The sequence below is a fragment of the Heliconius melpomene genome, chromosome 14 (genome assembly GCF_056956725.1).
Source record: "Heliconius melpomene rosina isolate 202511_hmr_F chromosome 14, ASM5695672v1, whole genome shotgun sequence".
Lineage (NCBI taxonomy): Eukaryota > Metazoa > Arthropoda > Insecta > Lepidoptera > Nymphalidae > Heliconius > Heliconius melpomene.
Window position 1 is genome coordinate 2011303 of NC_140402.1, and position 18504 is coordinate 2029806.

Genomic DNA, 18504 nt, shown 5'->3' on the forward strand with positions numbered 1-18504 from the left:
TTTAAATTTCTGCTGAATCCTAACGAGAGATTTAGACTGAAAGTGGTGAGAGACGAAACTTAACGCCGCACTTTGCCTTCGGTCTGGCGAAAAAATGAAAATATTAAATATTTCATTTCATGGAGTGGGAATCGAACCCCCAGCCCCCATTTATCGCAAATTGGTAGAACCTACATAAAAACATAATAAATTATATACAAATTTTATGACAATCTCTAATTAAATAATATCTTTGAGAGATGAAACAGAGCAATTTTGTGAGCTTACTGAAGCACGGCCACCACATACTCGCCTAACTTACTTCGAATCGGGATTTTCACGATTGAATGAATCTAATAACTGTTAAGACCAAGTTTCTTGAGGCAGACACTAATAAACTTATTATAACTTTTAGTATTACAAATATAGATATTAATCGAGGTAGCCAGAGAGAAGAGAGTTCCAAACTCTACGGTCTTATCTCGCCTGGTCAACTGTCATGAATCTCTTTTCTTTTTTTTTCTGTCATCTTACACCCATAAATTCCAAATGGTCCTCCGGTATCATCGATACTTATAAGTTTTTAAGTCAAACGATATCTCCTCGGGCCTCTCTTACTACTCACTTTTAATCCCCTTATACGATGAATATTTAAATTTAAATAAACTTAAATTTGAATTTTTAAACTTTAAACTCTTATTTCCATACATTTCCAGGTATCAACTCGTACTGGAATCGTATCCCACTACGTCAGATTGCAGATCGTGGTGCCAGAGGCATTCATACTGGGGTCGGGCGAGCACCACGTCGACATGGGCAGTGTGATACATCTCATTTGTATTGTTGAGAAGGTTCGTATTGATTTATTAAAAAAATTATTTAATCAGCTTCACGCTCTATCCCGCACGCAGTAGGATAGGCTGAAGGAACCTAGTGCTAAGACACTCCGTTTCCCACATACTGTCGGTTCCGGTCCCCACCAGAATTCGGCGGAAAAAAGGGATAGTGTTTTATCTCTACGTTCTCTCTGCCAATCCTGCTGTATGCGGCGCGTGACATGGGGACGGGAAGCGTGACAAAAGGAATCGAATCAAAAATAAATCTATTTTAAACTGTAAATTGAATCTAACGTTCCCATCAGCTTACAGTAGTTGATGGACACGGATTGAGTTGTACGCAATAATCTTATAAAACGATTTCGTTTGATATCAAGAGCATTTCCAAGACATTCGTCTAGATACCGATTTTAAGTGGAAATTCAATTTCTCAGAACCACACAAACTATATTTTTTTATATATTTTCTTATATTAATGGGATTTAAGTATACTTATGTTTTTAATCTCGTATACTCCCTAATTTCCTTATAATCGAATCAATAAGAAAAATATTACTAGAGTTGCAAAAATTGTGACTCGAATAAATATTTATATATTTATTCGAGTCCCGGTCTCGTAGGATATGACGTTAGACTCCGCCAATAGTCTCGATATTGAGAGGAGAACGGAGAATGTGTTGACACTGTATATATGTAATGTATTAAAAAAGCTGTCATATGCCAGTAGCTCAAGGGTGTGACTATAAACGCGACTGTTGTGGGTTCGATTCTCATTCGGAGGAATATTTTTTCGCTCTGATAACGAGACAAAGCGTAACATTGGGTTCCGTTAATCAATACCTATGGAAACGGGAAAAATCCATTTTATGTCATAAAATCCAATCAAACAAGGTTGCGGGCGGTGACTAGTATAAAACTTAAAAACTCAAAACCTTTTTTTTTCACTCTTAACCAGAATTTTACTTTTAGTTATAGATATTTAATTCTTATCATATTAATTATTATGTACCGTACGAGTAAGTAAAGGTAGTATGTGTCAGAAACAAGACCAAACTTGGTAACTTTGGTAACTTTACCAAACTTTATAAATTCCTTATCTTAGTATTCTCAATAACTTATGGTAAGATTATATATTTTATAATATACATATGCAGCTAGAACGGTGGAAATATCTTTACATTAATTAAAATTAAATTAAATCAGCTTCACGCGATATCCCGCACACAGCAGAGTAGGTAGACGGAACCTATTGTTAAGAGATTCCGTTCCTCGCTGTCCGCCGAATTCTGGAGGCGTCGAGTGGCAGAACTCTACGTCTTTTTACCGAAACTATCGTTATGAAAATAATTAATTACCATAGATCGGAATTGAATCCATAACAACTCTTACAACAAAACATATAGAAAACAACATATAATTACACTTTCATTTCTAGGTACTAAACTAGGGATTGCTCTACTGGAGCCGGGGCAAGGCGCGGTGTATTGAAAGCCGCTCAATCAAAATTCTTGGTCTTAATCTGTGGTTAGATAGGGGCATATCAGCTGCTGCAATATGTGGGGAATAATGGATACGGAAATGGAAGGCTTGGGGCTGGCTTGAATAGTTTGAGCTGTTATTGTTGTTTTCGAATTGATTTTGAATTCTTAATCTTTACCTACGACTTCGCTTGCATGGTTAAAAACAATTTTAAATTATAATATACCCTATCCAACTTTGAAATTTATTTCAATTCAAAACACTATTTGTTGGGATAATCGCGATCAATTAAACAAAATCTTCAATTTTATATAATAAGTATAATATTATATAGGTAGGAAATTTAAATATTTTGTTTTTTTTTTTTAATTATAACGATTATGTTTATTAATTTAAACATAAACAAAGCATGAATAATCCTCTAAAGGCAGTCGTGGCACAGAGCGACTGTAAACGTGACGTGGGTTTGATTCACACCTGGTGAAATATTTTCATTTTCTCGCTCAGGTAACGACGCAAAGAGCGAGAGTGATGTTAAGGAACGGAGTGCCTTAATATTCTACTCCCAGGTTCCCTTGGTGCAGTATACCAGAGTAAAGCTAAAAAAAAAACAATTGGGCTCTCCGTGCCTATTTTTCTTTTATAATCGGGATAAAGCCTGATCTGAAAAACTCCATAAAATTTCAGAGTCCAACGCCACCCCAATACGTATTCTGGTACCACAATGAGAGAATGATCAACTACGACGCGACGCGCGGCGGCATCACGGTGGAGACGGAGCCGGGGGCGAGGACGCAGTCCAGGCTGACTGTTAGAGGGGCTACGCTGAAGGACTCGGGAAATTATACTTGCAGTGCTAGCAATACTGAACCGGCGTCGATACATGTTTTCGTGTCGGAGGGCAGTAAGTTACCTATTTATTATATTTTTAGTTGAGTTAAAGTGTAGTTAGTTGAAAATTATTATATTTTTCGATAAAATAACGTTTATTTGCACTGATTAAATAATTTAAACTCTGTAATTACAAAAAAAATCCGAAACCGCGCTCTCGCTTGCACACTCGGCTCAGGTGGATCGTAACAATGAGTCATGCTTCTTTATGCGTAAAGCCGGCGTTTATGGACTTATAAGACAAATGCAATTATAAAATTCAATACAAAATATTATAAGTTTTAAACCAATCTTAATACAAAATAACTATCAAATAATTCCAGGTAACAAGATGGCAGCTATATTACGTCGGAACAGCGCGATCCACGGCATCACGTCCAGCGTCACGATCTTACTAATCACTTGTATATCGATCTCGTTCTCCCTGCGATGACGTTAGCGCTCTGTAGAACGTTTTTAATGCATAGATTAAAAATAGATGCCAAACGGCCCAGATTATTAATATGTTTATAATTCTTTTAAATATGGCATTTTTTATATATATTCTGTGGTGTTTTTAGGCAGTCCTATAGTAAAAGAACTACATATTTTATATAGTTTATTTTGTGGATGTATTCAGAAAGACCAAAATAGACAAAGTTTTTTTTTTCTTAATTTTCTTATTAGGCAACATTTTGATGAGGATTTTTTAAATAATTGACAAAATATTTATAAATTACTAAAATAAAATTGTATTATAAATAATAATATATCTATGTAGTTAAAGCACTTAAATTAATATTCGAATTTACATATTAGAATGTCGAATGGATTTTTAATATTTATAATCTTATAATTTAACGATCGATTTGGCTGTATTCTAATATTCTGTTAATTATTTCATGTTACGGCTGTAATAGTATTTGTATTTTAATAATATATAATAGTTTACTTATTTTTAAATTATAAATTGAAATGAAAATTTAAAATTAATAATACGTAACGTTGAAAATTTTAACAGTTTGAAAAAATACTTACCTTGGTAGGTCCAAGAGTTCAAGAGTAATTCTTAGTACACATACCGACATAAATGGTCAATTAACAATTTCAAGCAAAATTTAAAAATTACTAAATTATGTTACTAATTCATTTCTTTTAGTTTAAGTTCAGAACAGAAATTAAAAATACTGTTATGGGATAAATAAGTTACAAATTCCAAGGAATTAAAATATAGGCTAGTTTCGACTTTTAAGTAATTTAACCTAACTGTTAACTTGGCAACTTATTTTTAAGTTATTTTTAGTTAAAATTATCTTTTCTATTAAAAAAATAAGTAGAGAATCTCGTAACCATGTCCTTATTTCCAATTTCAAAATAATTTCACCATCAAGCCAAGTTGACATAGAATAATTAAATTAGCGCTATGGTGTTGCCAAATGAAAAAGATGGCAAAATATCATAGAAAATTACTTATAAAACTTACGTATACTTACTTATATAAAACTTTCGAAATTAAGTTATAATTCTAAAATTGTTATCTTGTAAATATAAAATGGAGTAGCATAGTTTAATATACAATAGGTACATTGTAAATAACTTGTCAGTGTTTAAATTTAAAAACTGTACAAACAATTTTGGTGATCCTGTACGCAATAAATATTTCTTCGGAAAAGTGTTTATTTTTTTTCTTAAATACTAATGCTTGGTCTATGGACACAGTATATGAAAAAAAATTTTTTTTACATTGTTTAAAATATTAATTTAATTTCCATCACTTTCATAGTTTAATTTTGACTCTTACAATAATGTGTTTATACAAACTGTATTTCTTTACAAACATACAGACAACATAAGATAATGTCGGAGAGAGCCTAATGTATTTTTTTGTATTCAGCTTCACGCTATGTCCCGCATGTAGCAGCGTGGGCAGAGGGAGCCTAGAGTTAAGACACTCCGCTTCTCACTTTTCACCGGATTGTTGTGGCAATGCGTGTTAAGTGGCAAAATTTAACGCTATGCTTTGCCTAAACATTTTTCCCGTTTCCGTAAGCATATCGAGAAATCCTCCTTTGGCGATAAGTATCTTTTCGTTTCTCTCGCCATACATTTTGGTCTTAGAATACATAAAACAATTTTCAATAAAACAAAATATAATATAAAAACTAATAATTTTATTTACACAACACGTTGTATATAAAATTTCCAACAACAACAAACTTTATACATATATACTATTGTCATTTTTGATAGCATTTATATTCTATTGTCTTTGTTAATTATATACTATTTTTAGCTTCTTATAACTATAAAAAAAATATTAAAACATTGAAAATGGCTGAAAAGAAATATAATAATACCGTTATATACCGTCAATAGACCGGCGCCAGGGAAAGCGCATCTAAGTCCCACGGCATGACTCCAGCCAGCACGCACGCCACCTCACCGCAGATGGTCCAGTACCCCCGTATCGCCTGTATGGCCATCACCCTCTGCGCACGTCGCAGCAGAGTGGTGTGCCGATCCAGGGCGTCCGCCCATACGGGAGCACCATCAACCTGACCACTCCGGTGTATAGTCGACGGCTCGAGGCGCTCTGCCCACCCACGTAGGGCAAAAGCCGCGCCAAGGCCGCCGCTGTTTTCAACAGTTTCGGGGCCAAAGATATAAAATGACCCCGAAAGCGCCACCGGCCGGCCAGAGCAATTCCGAGGTATTTCATGCTCCTCTTAACGCCAATATTGACGCCGCCAATGATGATGTGTGATCTGTTGGTGCCCTTGCGAGGAGCATGAAAATAGAGTGCCTCAGACTTGTTTCAGGCGACTTCTAATCCGAGCCACCTTATGCGGCCGACGACCTCCGCCACCCCGGCCGTCGCCAGGACCGCCGCCTCCTGGTAGGTCCTTTGCTGCGCTAAAAACCAGCGTATCGTCGGCGTAACAGAGGACCTTAAGCCCTTCCATGGTGCCGCCACGCAGCACCCAGTCGTACCCGATGTTCCAGAGGATCGGACGCAGCACTGATCCATGTGGAATACCGGCCGACACACCTTACCTCCTTCCATCCTCCTCCAGGAGCCGGAAAGGTCACAGACCTCTCAGACAGGTAAGCCTCGATGATGCGGCGCAGGTATGGAGGCACACGATGGTATATAAGTGCCTCCATAATGCACGGCCAGGGCAGGGAGTTGAGGGCGTTGGCGATGTCTAAAGACACCGCCAGTATTCCTTTGCCCCAGGCCATCCTTCGCATAGGACTTCATCTCTAGTATGGCATCCATCGTCGAACGCCCCTGCAGAAGCCATATTGTTGATCCTAGAGCTCCGGACCTGTCGCTTCCAAATGGTGTTGTAGCCTCCTGGCTACAACAGGCGCGAAGAGCTTGGCGATCTCGCTCAAGACTCTCGCACGATGGTGCGAACACTGCTGAATTCGTTAATACACTCAAGTACTTAGGCTTAAGAATTGATAAAATTTTTAATTAAAAATCTCAGATAATAGATATTTGCAATAGGCTAAGGTGTGTCCTGGGGAAGTTTTACCACTTAAGTAAAGTATTAAATAAAGAAACGCTACGCATTGTATACTATGCCCTCGCGGACTTCGTACTTAGTTACGGTCTTAGCGTGTATGGGCGGACATTCATAACATACTTAAGGGATATAAAGGAACTTCAAATACGTTTGATCAAGTTTTTGGTTGGTAAAAAGATAAAAGAAAAATGTCATGGAGAGTATGAAAAGTTTTTCATTTTCAATTCGTGGAATTTTACCAGTAGACATTAAAGTAAACTACTTAATAAGCATCGAAACTTTTATACTAATAAATATAGGGAGACGATTGAGAATAAATATAATACTAGGAGGGTCGGGAAAAAAGAATTTATTGAGCCAACTGCGAAAAATTATTTTGGAAAGAGAACAAGGTGCATGGTACCCAAAATCTTTAATAATATAAATAACCTCACTTTGAATAAAAACGTTACTAAACCAATTTTAAAGATAAAACTGAAAGATCTTAAAGATCTACAGACAGTATATATATATTTTTTGTTTTTTTGTGTTTTATATTATAGAATATACAGTACAAGAATAGATATAATACATAAGATTTGTTAAGTGTATTTGTGTTATTTTTTTTTCTCTTAATGTAAGGTGTGTATGGTTAAATTATAATTGTCGGTATAGTAGTAGATTAATGTAGTAAGGTAAAGAGCGCTTTTTATATATTAAGTTAATTAATATATTAAATAATATAACATAATATATATATGTATATATATTATATGTATGTATATGTATATATATATATATATATATATATATATATATATACATATATTTAAAAAAAATTAATAAAAAAATAAAAAAAAAAGTTAGCGCCTGGGATGCTCCAAGCCCGGGGCGGTGCTCTTGTGGCGAGATCGGCGAATAGCCTTTTCGAGCTCCTCCTCCACCGGTGGTGCGACACTGTCTTCCTCCTCCTCTCGCGCTGCAGGGCGAGCCATACTAGGTGGTGCAAAGTTGGCCTGTTGCGGGAATAGCGACGACAGCACTCCTCGGAGAATGACCGGTCGGAGTCTGGCGGAGGTGTGCCGTACGGATCTTAGTCTATCCCCGCGATCAATCGGTCGTGCGACTGGCCTTTCACACGATCGATTTCCTCCTGCACCTTCTCTACCCGTCTACGATAGTGGCTTTCCTGGCGTCTCGCGTCAACGCAGATGTTACGCAGTTGCACGATCTACCACGACCACAAGTTCACTTGCCGCCGCTGGGGGCGGCGCCTGGAACGGGGCATTGACGCGTCACAGATACGCGTCACCGCCCCCTGCGGCCAGCATGCGGCGTCTTCTGCAGATACCAAGCTCTGGGGCAGCCAGGATTCCACTATCGCGGCCTCCTCCAATAATTGCCTGTAGAGGCGACCCAATTGCCACCGCGGTCTGTACTCTCGCGAGGTCGAACTGGGGGCTGGTTGCACCGCTGGACGAGTGGAGATCTCTTAGATGTAGAGATGATCCGAGAGAGTCTCCACATCATCCAACACTCCCACCTCACACACACACCCCGAACACGACGCGCTAGAGCTGGGCTCGCGAACGAAGGTAACATAGGAACGTGCGAAGGCTGGGCGGATCCGTCCGATGGCAATTACCGCTGGTAAACCAGTGGCGATTACCCACTCAGACCGTGTCACACCACGCACATCCTTCATTGCGGAGCTCCACACGCTGGACTTGGCGTTGAGATCGCCCGCCACCAACATCTCCGATGGGCGATGTCGTTCTACCATTTTCCCCAATCGAATTACGGATACCGGCCCGAGTGGGGACTCGAGCGGGTTATGTGGGACTCGCGGACTTAGCAGATGTAGGCCGTCCGAATACCCACTAAAACCTAACGGTGCTCCTCCTCGACCGCCACTGGCCGCGAGACGCGGGGACTGGATTCGTCCACGAATCGCGGCGGCGGGAGCCTGTTAGGCACGTCGCGGAGTCAAGGGTGTGTGGGCACCCTCGACGGCCTGCTCGGAGTAGCGCGCGGGAGCAACCTGCGCGCGCCTACTCGGAACCTAACCTTAACCTAACCAAACCTATAACAACCTCCATCCCAAACTTCTTCCATATTAAAAAAAAATTAACATGAAGAAAAGGAAAAATATTTAGAAACAATCAAAAGTAGCGCTTTGGATTCGAACGTGTGTTTCTGTTTAAGCCTTCTTAATTATCTACATCGAACTTCTTATCTGCTTGTGAAAATCTATTTACTTAATTAGCGTCTGTGAGCGATTTCTACAAATTTCCACTACAATTATAAAATAAACATTATTGTTAAAATTATCATTTCGTAAAATGCTATTGATTAAATAACAAATAAAAAATATATATGCTATAATAAATAAATAAATTCATAAAAAAATAATCTATTAGAAATCGAACTGGTGATCATTGCATGATTCATTATACCTCTATAGTGGCAGTATTTAATATATTGTGTTTATAATACATAATTGTCTATATTACTTATCAACAAAAAAGGCTTTCATTTTATCTTAAAAAATATTTTTATCATGATTTAGATTCTGAATTTTGGTCTTGTTGTTTTATCAAGTTCCAATAGTGACCTTTTAATTTCTTTAGTTGCTCGTGTGTGCCCATCTGTAAAAAATATAAATATAAAACATAGAATACAAACATCTTTATTAACTGTTTGGTTTTTTAGGTTAAGGTTTTCCGTTCTTCACGCGTCCCCAATTTAAGAGAAATTGTGTTTCGAGTTTACCAGATCAGAGAATTGAAGATAATTAATTCTCTTAGATGGATATCGAACCCACAAGCCTCGCCTTTACAGTAGTAGATCACAATGTCCCCAAATACTGCTTAAATAGATAAATCATTTTTTTAATATTATTTAAAGGAATAATAAGAAAATCTAGTGTCATATCCAACCAAAAAAATTTACAAAAGAAAACGTTTTTTATATTTTTGAAGAGTCATACCACACTTAAGAAAGATAAAATATTTTTTAGATCCAACCACTAAACCGTACGTTCTCACCGTACTACGCCGAAATGCTCATACACTTGTAAGTTATTAAGTTATCTTAATTATTAGCAAATTAGTAGGAAAATTTTAAGATATTTTAAACAGAACATACCTCAACAATATTTCCTTTGTTCAATACAACTATAATATCAGCATTCATGACTGTTGACAATCTGTGCGCTATCACAAGTACTGTGCGTCCTTTGGAAGCTGTTTCTAGGGCCGTTTGGACCACTTTTTCACTTGCTGAATCTAAAGCACTGTAAGATAATAAAAATTATTTTTTTTAGGTTCACGCTGTATCCCACACATAGGAGGGTAGGCAGAGGGAACCTAGTGTTTAGATATTAAATTATCAACGTTCCGACGAACTTTCAACGTAAAAGTTTTGTGAGGATGGATGCATGTGTGTTCCACTTTCACGCAAAAAATACTACATAGATTTAAATGTAACTTTACAGTAATATAGTTTATGCCAGTGGCGTAGCTAGGGTATTTGCTGCCCGGTGCTGCTTAGGGGACTTGATGCCCCTTTCCTTTGGATGAGTTCTAAAAAAAACCAAAGTGATCGTCGATTGTCATGCCCCTTTCCTGTTGATGAGTTCTAAAAAAAAAACAAAGTGATCGTCGACTTTGATGCCCGGTGCGACTTAGGGGACTTGATGCCCTTTAAAATGGTCTAAGGTGGTAAAAACAAAGAAAAAACAAAGTGATCGTTGACTTTGATGCCCCTTTTCCTTTTGATGCCCGGTGCGACCGCACCGCTCGCACCCCCCTAGCTACGCCACTGGTTTATGCATCAAAATAGCACAATCAGGCTTTAATTTACGTAAAGTTTATGTATAATTTGGCTTTTGTGAGATGTAACAATTCAAAAGTTTTATTTTTTATTATGGCGGCGTTGAGTTCTGCCACTCAACACGCAATCCCTCCAGAGTTTGGCGGTAAGTGGGGAACAGAGAGTCTTAACGCTAGATTCCTTCTGCCTACCCTGCTATGTGCGGGATACTGCTGACAAAGATTTATATATTTATTCTAATTATCTAATTATATATTTTATACTATACAGTGTAGAACTCAAAATATATGACCAAAACACAAAAAATCACTTATCAAATTAAAAAATAACCGACCTAGTAGCCTCATCCAATATCATAACAGGTGGGTTCTTCAGGACGGCGCGGGCGATGGCTATCCTCTGCTTCTGTCCTCCGCTAAGGGACATCCCTCGTTCCCCTACCATAGTGTTGTACCCATTGGGGAAGTTGCGAATGAAGTCGTCCGCGTTGGCTGTTTTGGCTGCTTGATATACCTAGTATTAAAAATATTATATTAGTTAATATCTTTACATTTTTTCTCAGTGTTAAAACATACTGTTCCCAAATTTCTGCCAACTTTAAAGACATTGCAAGTTTCAGTGGCGTATTTGTCGTATTTCCAGAGTGACAACGTAAAATAATTCCTTCCTCTAATGAGCATCGAAGCCACAACCGTCACGTTTACAGTCACACGATGTGCCGCTGCACAACAACGGATTATAACTAGCCTATTTTAGTTTATTTTTATTTCCTCCCTTGGTTCAGGCCAAGCGAGGCGTTGATTTCGGCCACTCAACACGCAATGCCTTAGAAATTCGACGGAAAATGGGGAAACATAGTGTCTTAATATCAGCTTCTCTCTGTATTAGTTAACTTAAAAATATTGATGTTATTACTGACAATTTACACTATTGAAGTATAACTAAGTAAGACATCAACATTTACTCGCCAGTTTTGAAAGTACAGGTAGATATTTGAATAATAAATGATTATTCGGAACGGTATTATCAAATATGGTTATTTTAATTAACAAATTCAAATTTAAAAAAGCAACATTGACACTTAATTACAATAAAAATTGTATCTAATCAAAATCAGACCCAACATACCTCCGCATCAGTAGCATCAGGCCGTCCATATCTAATATTCTCCTTAACACTAGTCGCAAATAACACCGGCTCCTGACTGATTAGCCCCAGAGCTCTACCCCGCAACCAGAGGTGATCGAACTCCCGTATGTCTATATTATCTATTGTTACTGAACCTGAGTTTACGTCGTAAAATCTAAAAAAAATAAATTAAGAAATCTTAGAAAAATATTGTTTTTTAAAAATTGTTATTAAGCTTTATGAATTTTTCATGAAGAAGAAAACTTAGGCAGAGAGAACCTAATGTCAAGACAAATATTATACTTATTAATAAGTATAAAATAGTATATAATAGTTAAACTATAAACAAAAATGTAAAAAATTACAATGTAGCCTATGTAACTCAGTGGTCAGAAGGTATGAATGGGCTAAGGTTTAAATCTAAGATTTATATTGCCGCTGCACGACGACGACCTTGTTTTATTATGTTTTTATTAAATAATTTAATGATATTTCAAAATATAATAAAATTACCTTTCTAATAATGCAGCTATAGTAGATTTCCCATTACCGGATGTACCAACTATAGCGATAGTTTTCCCCGCTGGTATTTTCAAGTTGAAATTCTGTAGAACTATCTGAAAACAATAAAATATATATTGGTAAGAGGAAGGATTATTGAATTAAATAATTTAGTTTAGTATAGCCGAGTAGCCGTGGCTCGGGGACACCTGTGACCATAAGCACGGTTTGATTCCCACTAGAGGAAATGAAATATTTCACTGGTAAGGAGACAAAGCCCCCCGTTGAGTTCCGTCACTCAACAATCCAGAATTCGGCAGATATTCGGCAACAGAAGTGTCTTAAAGAGAACAGAGAGTCTTAACCGTCGGTTCCCATGTTCCTTCTGCGTGCCGTACTATACTATAGATAGAAAAAAATGGCGCATTGGTAGCGGGTTCATTGCATTTTTTTCCCACGTAGACAATTCGGGGTTGAGTTCCACTACTCAATATGCAGTACTTCAAATTCTAGTCTTAATACTAAATTATCTCTACCTATTCTATTATACGAAAAGAGAAAAAAATAATACTTACAGCTTCAGGTCTTGTTGGATATGCAAAAGAGACATCTTTGAACTCAATATCACCGTGAAACTCGTGGTACTTGATCGTTTTTGTACCGGAAGTATCCATTTGTGGCTTTTTATTTATATACTGTGGATGAAAATTGTAAATATTAATATGTATTTGTGATGATAAAGAATTCAAATTTAAAAATTTAGAATGTAAAGGAGTTTTGTGTATTTTTCATAATTTATATTTGATTTATAAAAATATGGTTTTTATTTTATAATATATTTTTATAATAGATAGATAAATAAAAAAGTTACGCTTATAAAACCATCTTGACAAAATATAAACATACCTCAAAAACCCTACCCCCAGCGCTAACACCCTTAACCACAGAACCAAATAACAGAGATATTTGCGCAACAGAACGCTGCACGGTTTGAGCGTTCACCAGAAACGCCATAACATCGCCGGCTGTCATTTGTCCCGTTGACATTAGATGACCGCCGAGGAACATTGTTGCTAGGACCATGCTGAAATAAAAAATATTAAAGTTAAAGTCCCACACTCGGGGGGAAGTCATAATTTTTATGTCTTTGCTCTGGTGACAAAACAAAACACGGCGTTGAGCTCAAGCACACAGCATACAATATCTCAGAAATCAAGCATTACGTGAGAACCAGTGTTTAACACTAGATTAGAAACACACAGTGTGAAGCTAAATTATTATACTTATAGATATATCCCGTACATAGCTGGGTAATGGGAACCTAGTGTTAACACCACTTTTTTGTTCCACATTCAAACACTTCCGTTTCGAATTTAAGACGCATTATCGCGGCACTGCGTGTTGAATGGTAAAACTCAACGCCGCGTTTTGCCTTGTAAAACATAAACATAGTTAAAACATACACTTACCCATTTAAAAACAAATTGGTCCCAGCTTGAAACAAACCGACTCCAAGTCCCAATTCCATACTAAGTTCTGCCGCCGCCTCACATTCTTGTTCAAATAGTTTAGCTTCGTTCGCTTCGCCTGCGAACGCTCGAACTGTTCTCATGTTGGATATCGCTTCTTCTGCTACGAGTGTTGTTTTTTCTATCTGGAATTTAGGTTAAATTAAATATTCATTATTAATGGTTTAAATCCTATAGGCCCCGGAGACAAAAATAAGAGTTGAATGAAAAAAAATTGAACCCACAACATCAGATGCTGCACTACACCACATAATTAATTTGTTAGTCTACATTTCATTAAAAAACATTTTTTTTTAGAAAATATGCTCAGGTACAATAAAAAACTGCCTTGTAAATATTCTTAATGTATTTTTTTTATTACAAAACAATTATCTACTTGAATATAAAACATAATTAAGTTTATGTCTACACACACCTAAATGTCTTGTCTAAATGTCTTCACACACCTAAATATTACATTTGTGTTTAATATATGGTTAGCATACTCATGAAAAAGAGGGTAAATGTAAGACAGTGGAATCAATCAAATGGGGGCATTTGCTTGTAGGCAACAGCCCTGATTAGAAAGAAACTAGTGTAAAATATTGTTATTGAGTGATACATATCACTTATTGCAATTATGTATAATCTCTTTCCAAATACTTTAGAAACATATAGAGGATATGTATTTTATCGTGTTTTTTTTAAAAACGCTAACCACTTGCGATTTATAATTTTTTTGCCTCACATATACCATCTAATTACTCAACATGTTGAGTGGCAGAACTCAATGTCTCGCTTTGTTTTGTTACCAAAATGAGAAAATGAAAACAATTCATTCATAGGAATCAAACGCACAACCTTCTTGATTACAGTCATACAATCTGCCAATGCACCTCTACTACCTCAAAATAAACAAAGTATATTATTAGGTATTTGTTTACCTGTGCTTGAGCATCTCTAGACAATTTCCTCAATAAAGATCCAATAAATGTTCCGCCGATCACTACTGAAGGAACACACAACATTGTCAATCCTGTTAAATGTGGAGATATCACTAATAAGCTCACTGCTGATCCCACTACCTGTGTAATTGTATAAAAAAAAATACATGTCAATATGATAGGGTACTGCATTCAAATCTTTATTATTATATGTAAAATATTGTATATATATTTTTATGAGGCAAGTCGTAGCGCAGGGGCACAGTGTGCTGCAAAATCGACTTACAGAAATATTTATTTAAATTTATATTATTTCATTTCTCAGCTCTGGTATCAAGGCAATGCGCGGCGTTGAGTTACGCCACTTAACATGCAATGCCTCCAGAATTCGGCGGACAGTGGGGAATGGTGTGTCTTAACACAACGTTCCCTCTGCTTACCCTGCTCGGTGCGGAATACAGCAAGAAAATAAAAAAAATATTAAAATAAATCAACTTACTTGTGTAATTGCTCTCAATCCACCAGATATTGTCTGTTTGAATGAACTCTTGAAATCTTGCACATCTACTGTTATTCTAAAAAACATATTAAAGATTACAGAATAATGAAATGACATAATAATCTTAAGAAACCTGCTATATTAAAACATTAAAAAAAATTAAATACCAAATTTTATAATATACAAATTTTAATACCAAATTGAATACCAAATTTTATATATAACAATTTTAATTTCATTGTTGGTAACTATTCTGCCTGAGATTCAATCAATATATAGCTACATAATTGACTTTGTTAATCTAAATAATTATTTACCTGTTAACTAGTTCCCCAGTTCTTTCTTGATCAAAAAATGCCATATCTTGTTGAAGTATTGACACAAATAAGTCTTGTTTCATTTGTGCTGCCACTTTTTCACCTACTTGAGCTAATAGATGAATGTAAAAGAATGTGAACATTGCCTGTAAAATGATATATAATAAATATAAATAATGTTCATGTTTTTCTCATTTTAATGATAAGATTCTAGAATATTCATAGAAAAGATTCTAGGTGTAAACACAACAATTGTGGGTTTAATCTCCATTTGGTGAAATAATTAGCAATAAGGCCACCTATTGTACTGTTTTAAAAATTAATATATGTACATATAAGTACCTTGTCTTTTTATTGTACAATAAAGAGTATATATAGTAGTATTTTATTTATTTATTTCTTTGTTCTGATAGACTAAGCATAAGAAGTAAAGCATAAGGCCAAAAAAAAGGTTATCATCAATAAATAATACTTACTTGCCCCATGTACAATGAAATCATCTTTAAGGCTGGCAACTTTATTTCTTCAATAAAATCCACAGAAGGATTTGTTCTCATACCAGCCAGTACATTCACTATAACTCCCAACATTGCAGGTATGTACACATTTAGAAAAGCAACAGCTAGGGCGGACTGTAAAGATATAAAATATTTTAAATTAATTAAGCTTATAAGTAACTTACTAATTTATCTATTTTTTTCTTCCATCTCTACTAAACATACTTCATTCACAATCCATTATATTGTTAACTTTTTAAATTTGAGAATTTTGTGTCTGCTAAAAGGTCAATAGTTAAATACTCACTGCAACAGCAGCAGCCAAAAGCCATTTATGTGGTAAAAGGTATTCCCAGAACCTTTTCCAGTCAAACTTAGCACTATCCTCATTAATATTGGGCCTACGCTGTACAATCCTAGATGGAAGTCCCTTACAATAAACTACGCCATTACTATACAAAAGTCGAGCAGCTAACCCTAAACTAACTCCTGTACAGAGCTTCCACGGGCTACATAAAAGTAAAACATTAGATTTCACATCTTTCACTGGAGCTTTAACATTTGAAAAATAACGTTTTACTGCCGCAGATGATTTAGTTTTCACAATATTTGTCAGCTGAACATTGGTTTTGAGTGTCATCAATCTGAAAATAGCGTTGAACTGTTAGAAATATTTGTTTTGTGATAATTCAAAAATAAAAACTTGAACTTGGTTGAGGGTACCAACCGCTGTCGCATTAGCTGGCAGGATTGCATATGCATCAATTGCCACATATTTGGAGTTCTTTTTATTTTGAACTAAGTGAAAATTATGATTTAGTCATACTTTTATGATAAGAAAATGATTTACAATGCAATATAAATTCGATTACGTTAGGTCACAAAGCTGTCATATTGAATTAAGGTGAAAAACTAAAAGTCAAATGTCAATGTCACATATGACGTAATTCAAGTATGCAGAGAGTTAATTTTTTTATTGTATCTTGGCAACATTTTCAACATTTTATTAAGTTACACAAGATGGTGCTACTAGTCATAAGACGCTTCTTATGTTTTATATTTTTTAGGAATAACAAAATTATAACAATTATCATGGATAGAATGTGTAAATGACTTTTGCACTTCTTCATATTAATAAATATTTTAATAAAATGATCGTAAAATATTATTTATTTTTTAAATAATCATATTCATTTAACATCTTAAACTTAACGTTATATATTAACGTTAACGCTATATATCACAATCTCATTTTTTTTAAACAGTAATATTTCACAAATTTAAAATTAACTAATATTTTTTTCTTTTGGAACAGGTACATAACCACACGATTTCTTTCCACATCCTATTTAAGTAGACAAAAGACTGAAAACTCCCTAGAAATAATCGATTGTGCCAAACTTAACTATTCAGAACAAAGCCCCGGCAGCGGTGATTAAATCTAACCACCCTTTATTGTAATGGTATAATCCTTTCCACCCTCGATAACTCTCGAATGGGCACTACAAATCGGCAATAACGGCCGGCTATAAAATGTATTAATGTTTGACCGCTGGGTCTACCGGGTAAATTATTGGGACTTTAGATTGACTATAAATATAAAGTTTACATAAAGTTTAGTGTACTTATGATAAGAAGATATTATATTATTGTGTGAATAATATGCTTATATCAAATAGGTACTATAAAAATACACTATTTTATTTGATGATATTAACAGTAACGAATTCCAAATCTAGGTACATAATTGTGTAAATATTTGAATAATATATATAAGATGGAAAAATCATTATTTTATTTGATACAGTTTCAACTAAAGTTAAGTCTACTTTGCCACACGGTACCTACCTTTTTTTTAAGGTTCACGCTGTAAATATTATTATTTTTTTAGCTTCAAACTGTTTCTCGCACATATCAAAGAAGGCAGAGAGAACCTGGAAACTTAGTGTTCAGATATTCCATTCCCCATTTTCCGCACAATTTTGGAGGCATTGCGTGTTGAATGACGCCAGAGTAAACAAATAAAAATATTAAACCTGTCACTTTACAGTCACATGCTTCTGCCGCTGCGCCACAATTATTTATATTTATGAATAGTATTATTTATAAAAAAATATATAATTAAATATACAACTATAAGCACTGTGCTAATGCTCGAAACATCATAAACATAATCGTTACCCGCATACATCTTGGCATAACTCAAAAAAACCTTTGCATACGAACTAAAGAATAAAAAAATTTAAAAATAATCGAATAGTATTCCACGTTCACAGATGGTCAAGTGCGTGTGCACCCTGATTTTGGCGCCAATAAACCTATTGTTTAACACAAGTGCAGCGAGTTAACGCAATTATTTGTATATCGTAGGCTTTTTTATTTGATTTATGCCATTTAAAGTTTCGAAGTTCTGTGTATTATTTTTGTGAGTGCCATTGTTTTATCGGAATCGGTTTTTTTATACAGAGATTTTATCATTAGTACATTCGAGTGACGTTTTGTTCGTTTCAATGTTTATTGTAAAATGGTTAGTTATTTAGATTTCATTTTATCCACATTTGTGCAGTTATAAATTGTAGTAAAAAATATTTGCCTAAATA

At 35.5% G+C, this 18504-nt stretch overlaps 2 protein-coding genes across 6 annotated transcripts in view; one reads left to right on the forward strand and one right to left on the reverse strand.

Moving 5' to 3' along the window:
• The window catches only part of LOC146531878 (zwei Ig domain protein zig-8-like), a 237154-nt gene extending 232318 nt beyond the window's left edge, over positions 1 to 4836 (forward strand). For all 4 annotated transcript variants that reach the window (XM_085197097.1, XM_085197098.1, XM_085197099.1 and 1 more), the window contains 3 exons: positions 696 to 830; positions 2982 to 3198; positions 3509 to 4836. In XM_085197097.1, the coding sequence (XP_085053223.1) occupies positions 696 to 830; positions 2982 to 3198; positions 3509 to 3618 (462 nt within the window). In that variant the 3' untranslated portion in view covers positions 3619 to 4836. The remainder of the gene's footprint in view (positions 1 to 695; positions 831 to 2981; positions 3199 to 3508) is intronic.
• A 3630-nt stretch (positions 4837 to 8466) lies between these two features.
• Positions 8467 to 16803, reverse strand: LOC146531885 (mitochondrial potassium channel ATP-binding subunit). 2 transcript variants are annotated; one of them, XM_085197326.1, is made up of 14 exons: positions 16632 to 16803; positions 16212 to 16548; positions 15884 to 16039; positions 15408 to 15553; positions 15091 to 15166; positions 14592 to 14732; positions 13609 to 13793; positions 13046 to 13223; positions 12715 to 12834; positions 12152 to 12255; positions 11639 to 11813; positions 10845 to 11023; positions 9824 to 9971; positions 8467 to 9324 (listed from the first exon to the last, which is right to left on the reverse strand). In XM_085197326.1, the coding sequence occupies exons 1-14, from the start codon at positions 16676 to 16678 to the stop codon at positions 9235 to 9237; spliced, it is 2082 nt and encodes a 693-aa protein (XP_085053452.1). In that variant the 5' UTR covers positions 16679 to 16803; the 3' UTR covers positions 8467 to 9234. The 2 variants fall into 2 exon arrangements, with proteins under 2 accessions (XP_085053452.1, XP_085053453.1); XM_085197327.1 differs by lacking the exon at positions 16632 to 16803 and having other exon boundaries at positions 16381 to 16518.
• Positions 16804 to 18504: the final 1701 nt, after the last annotated feature.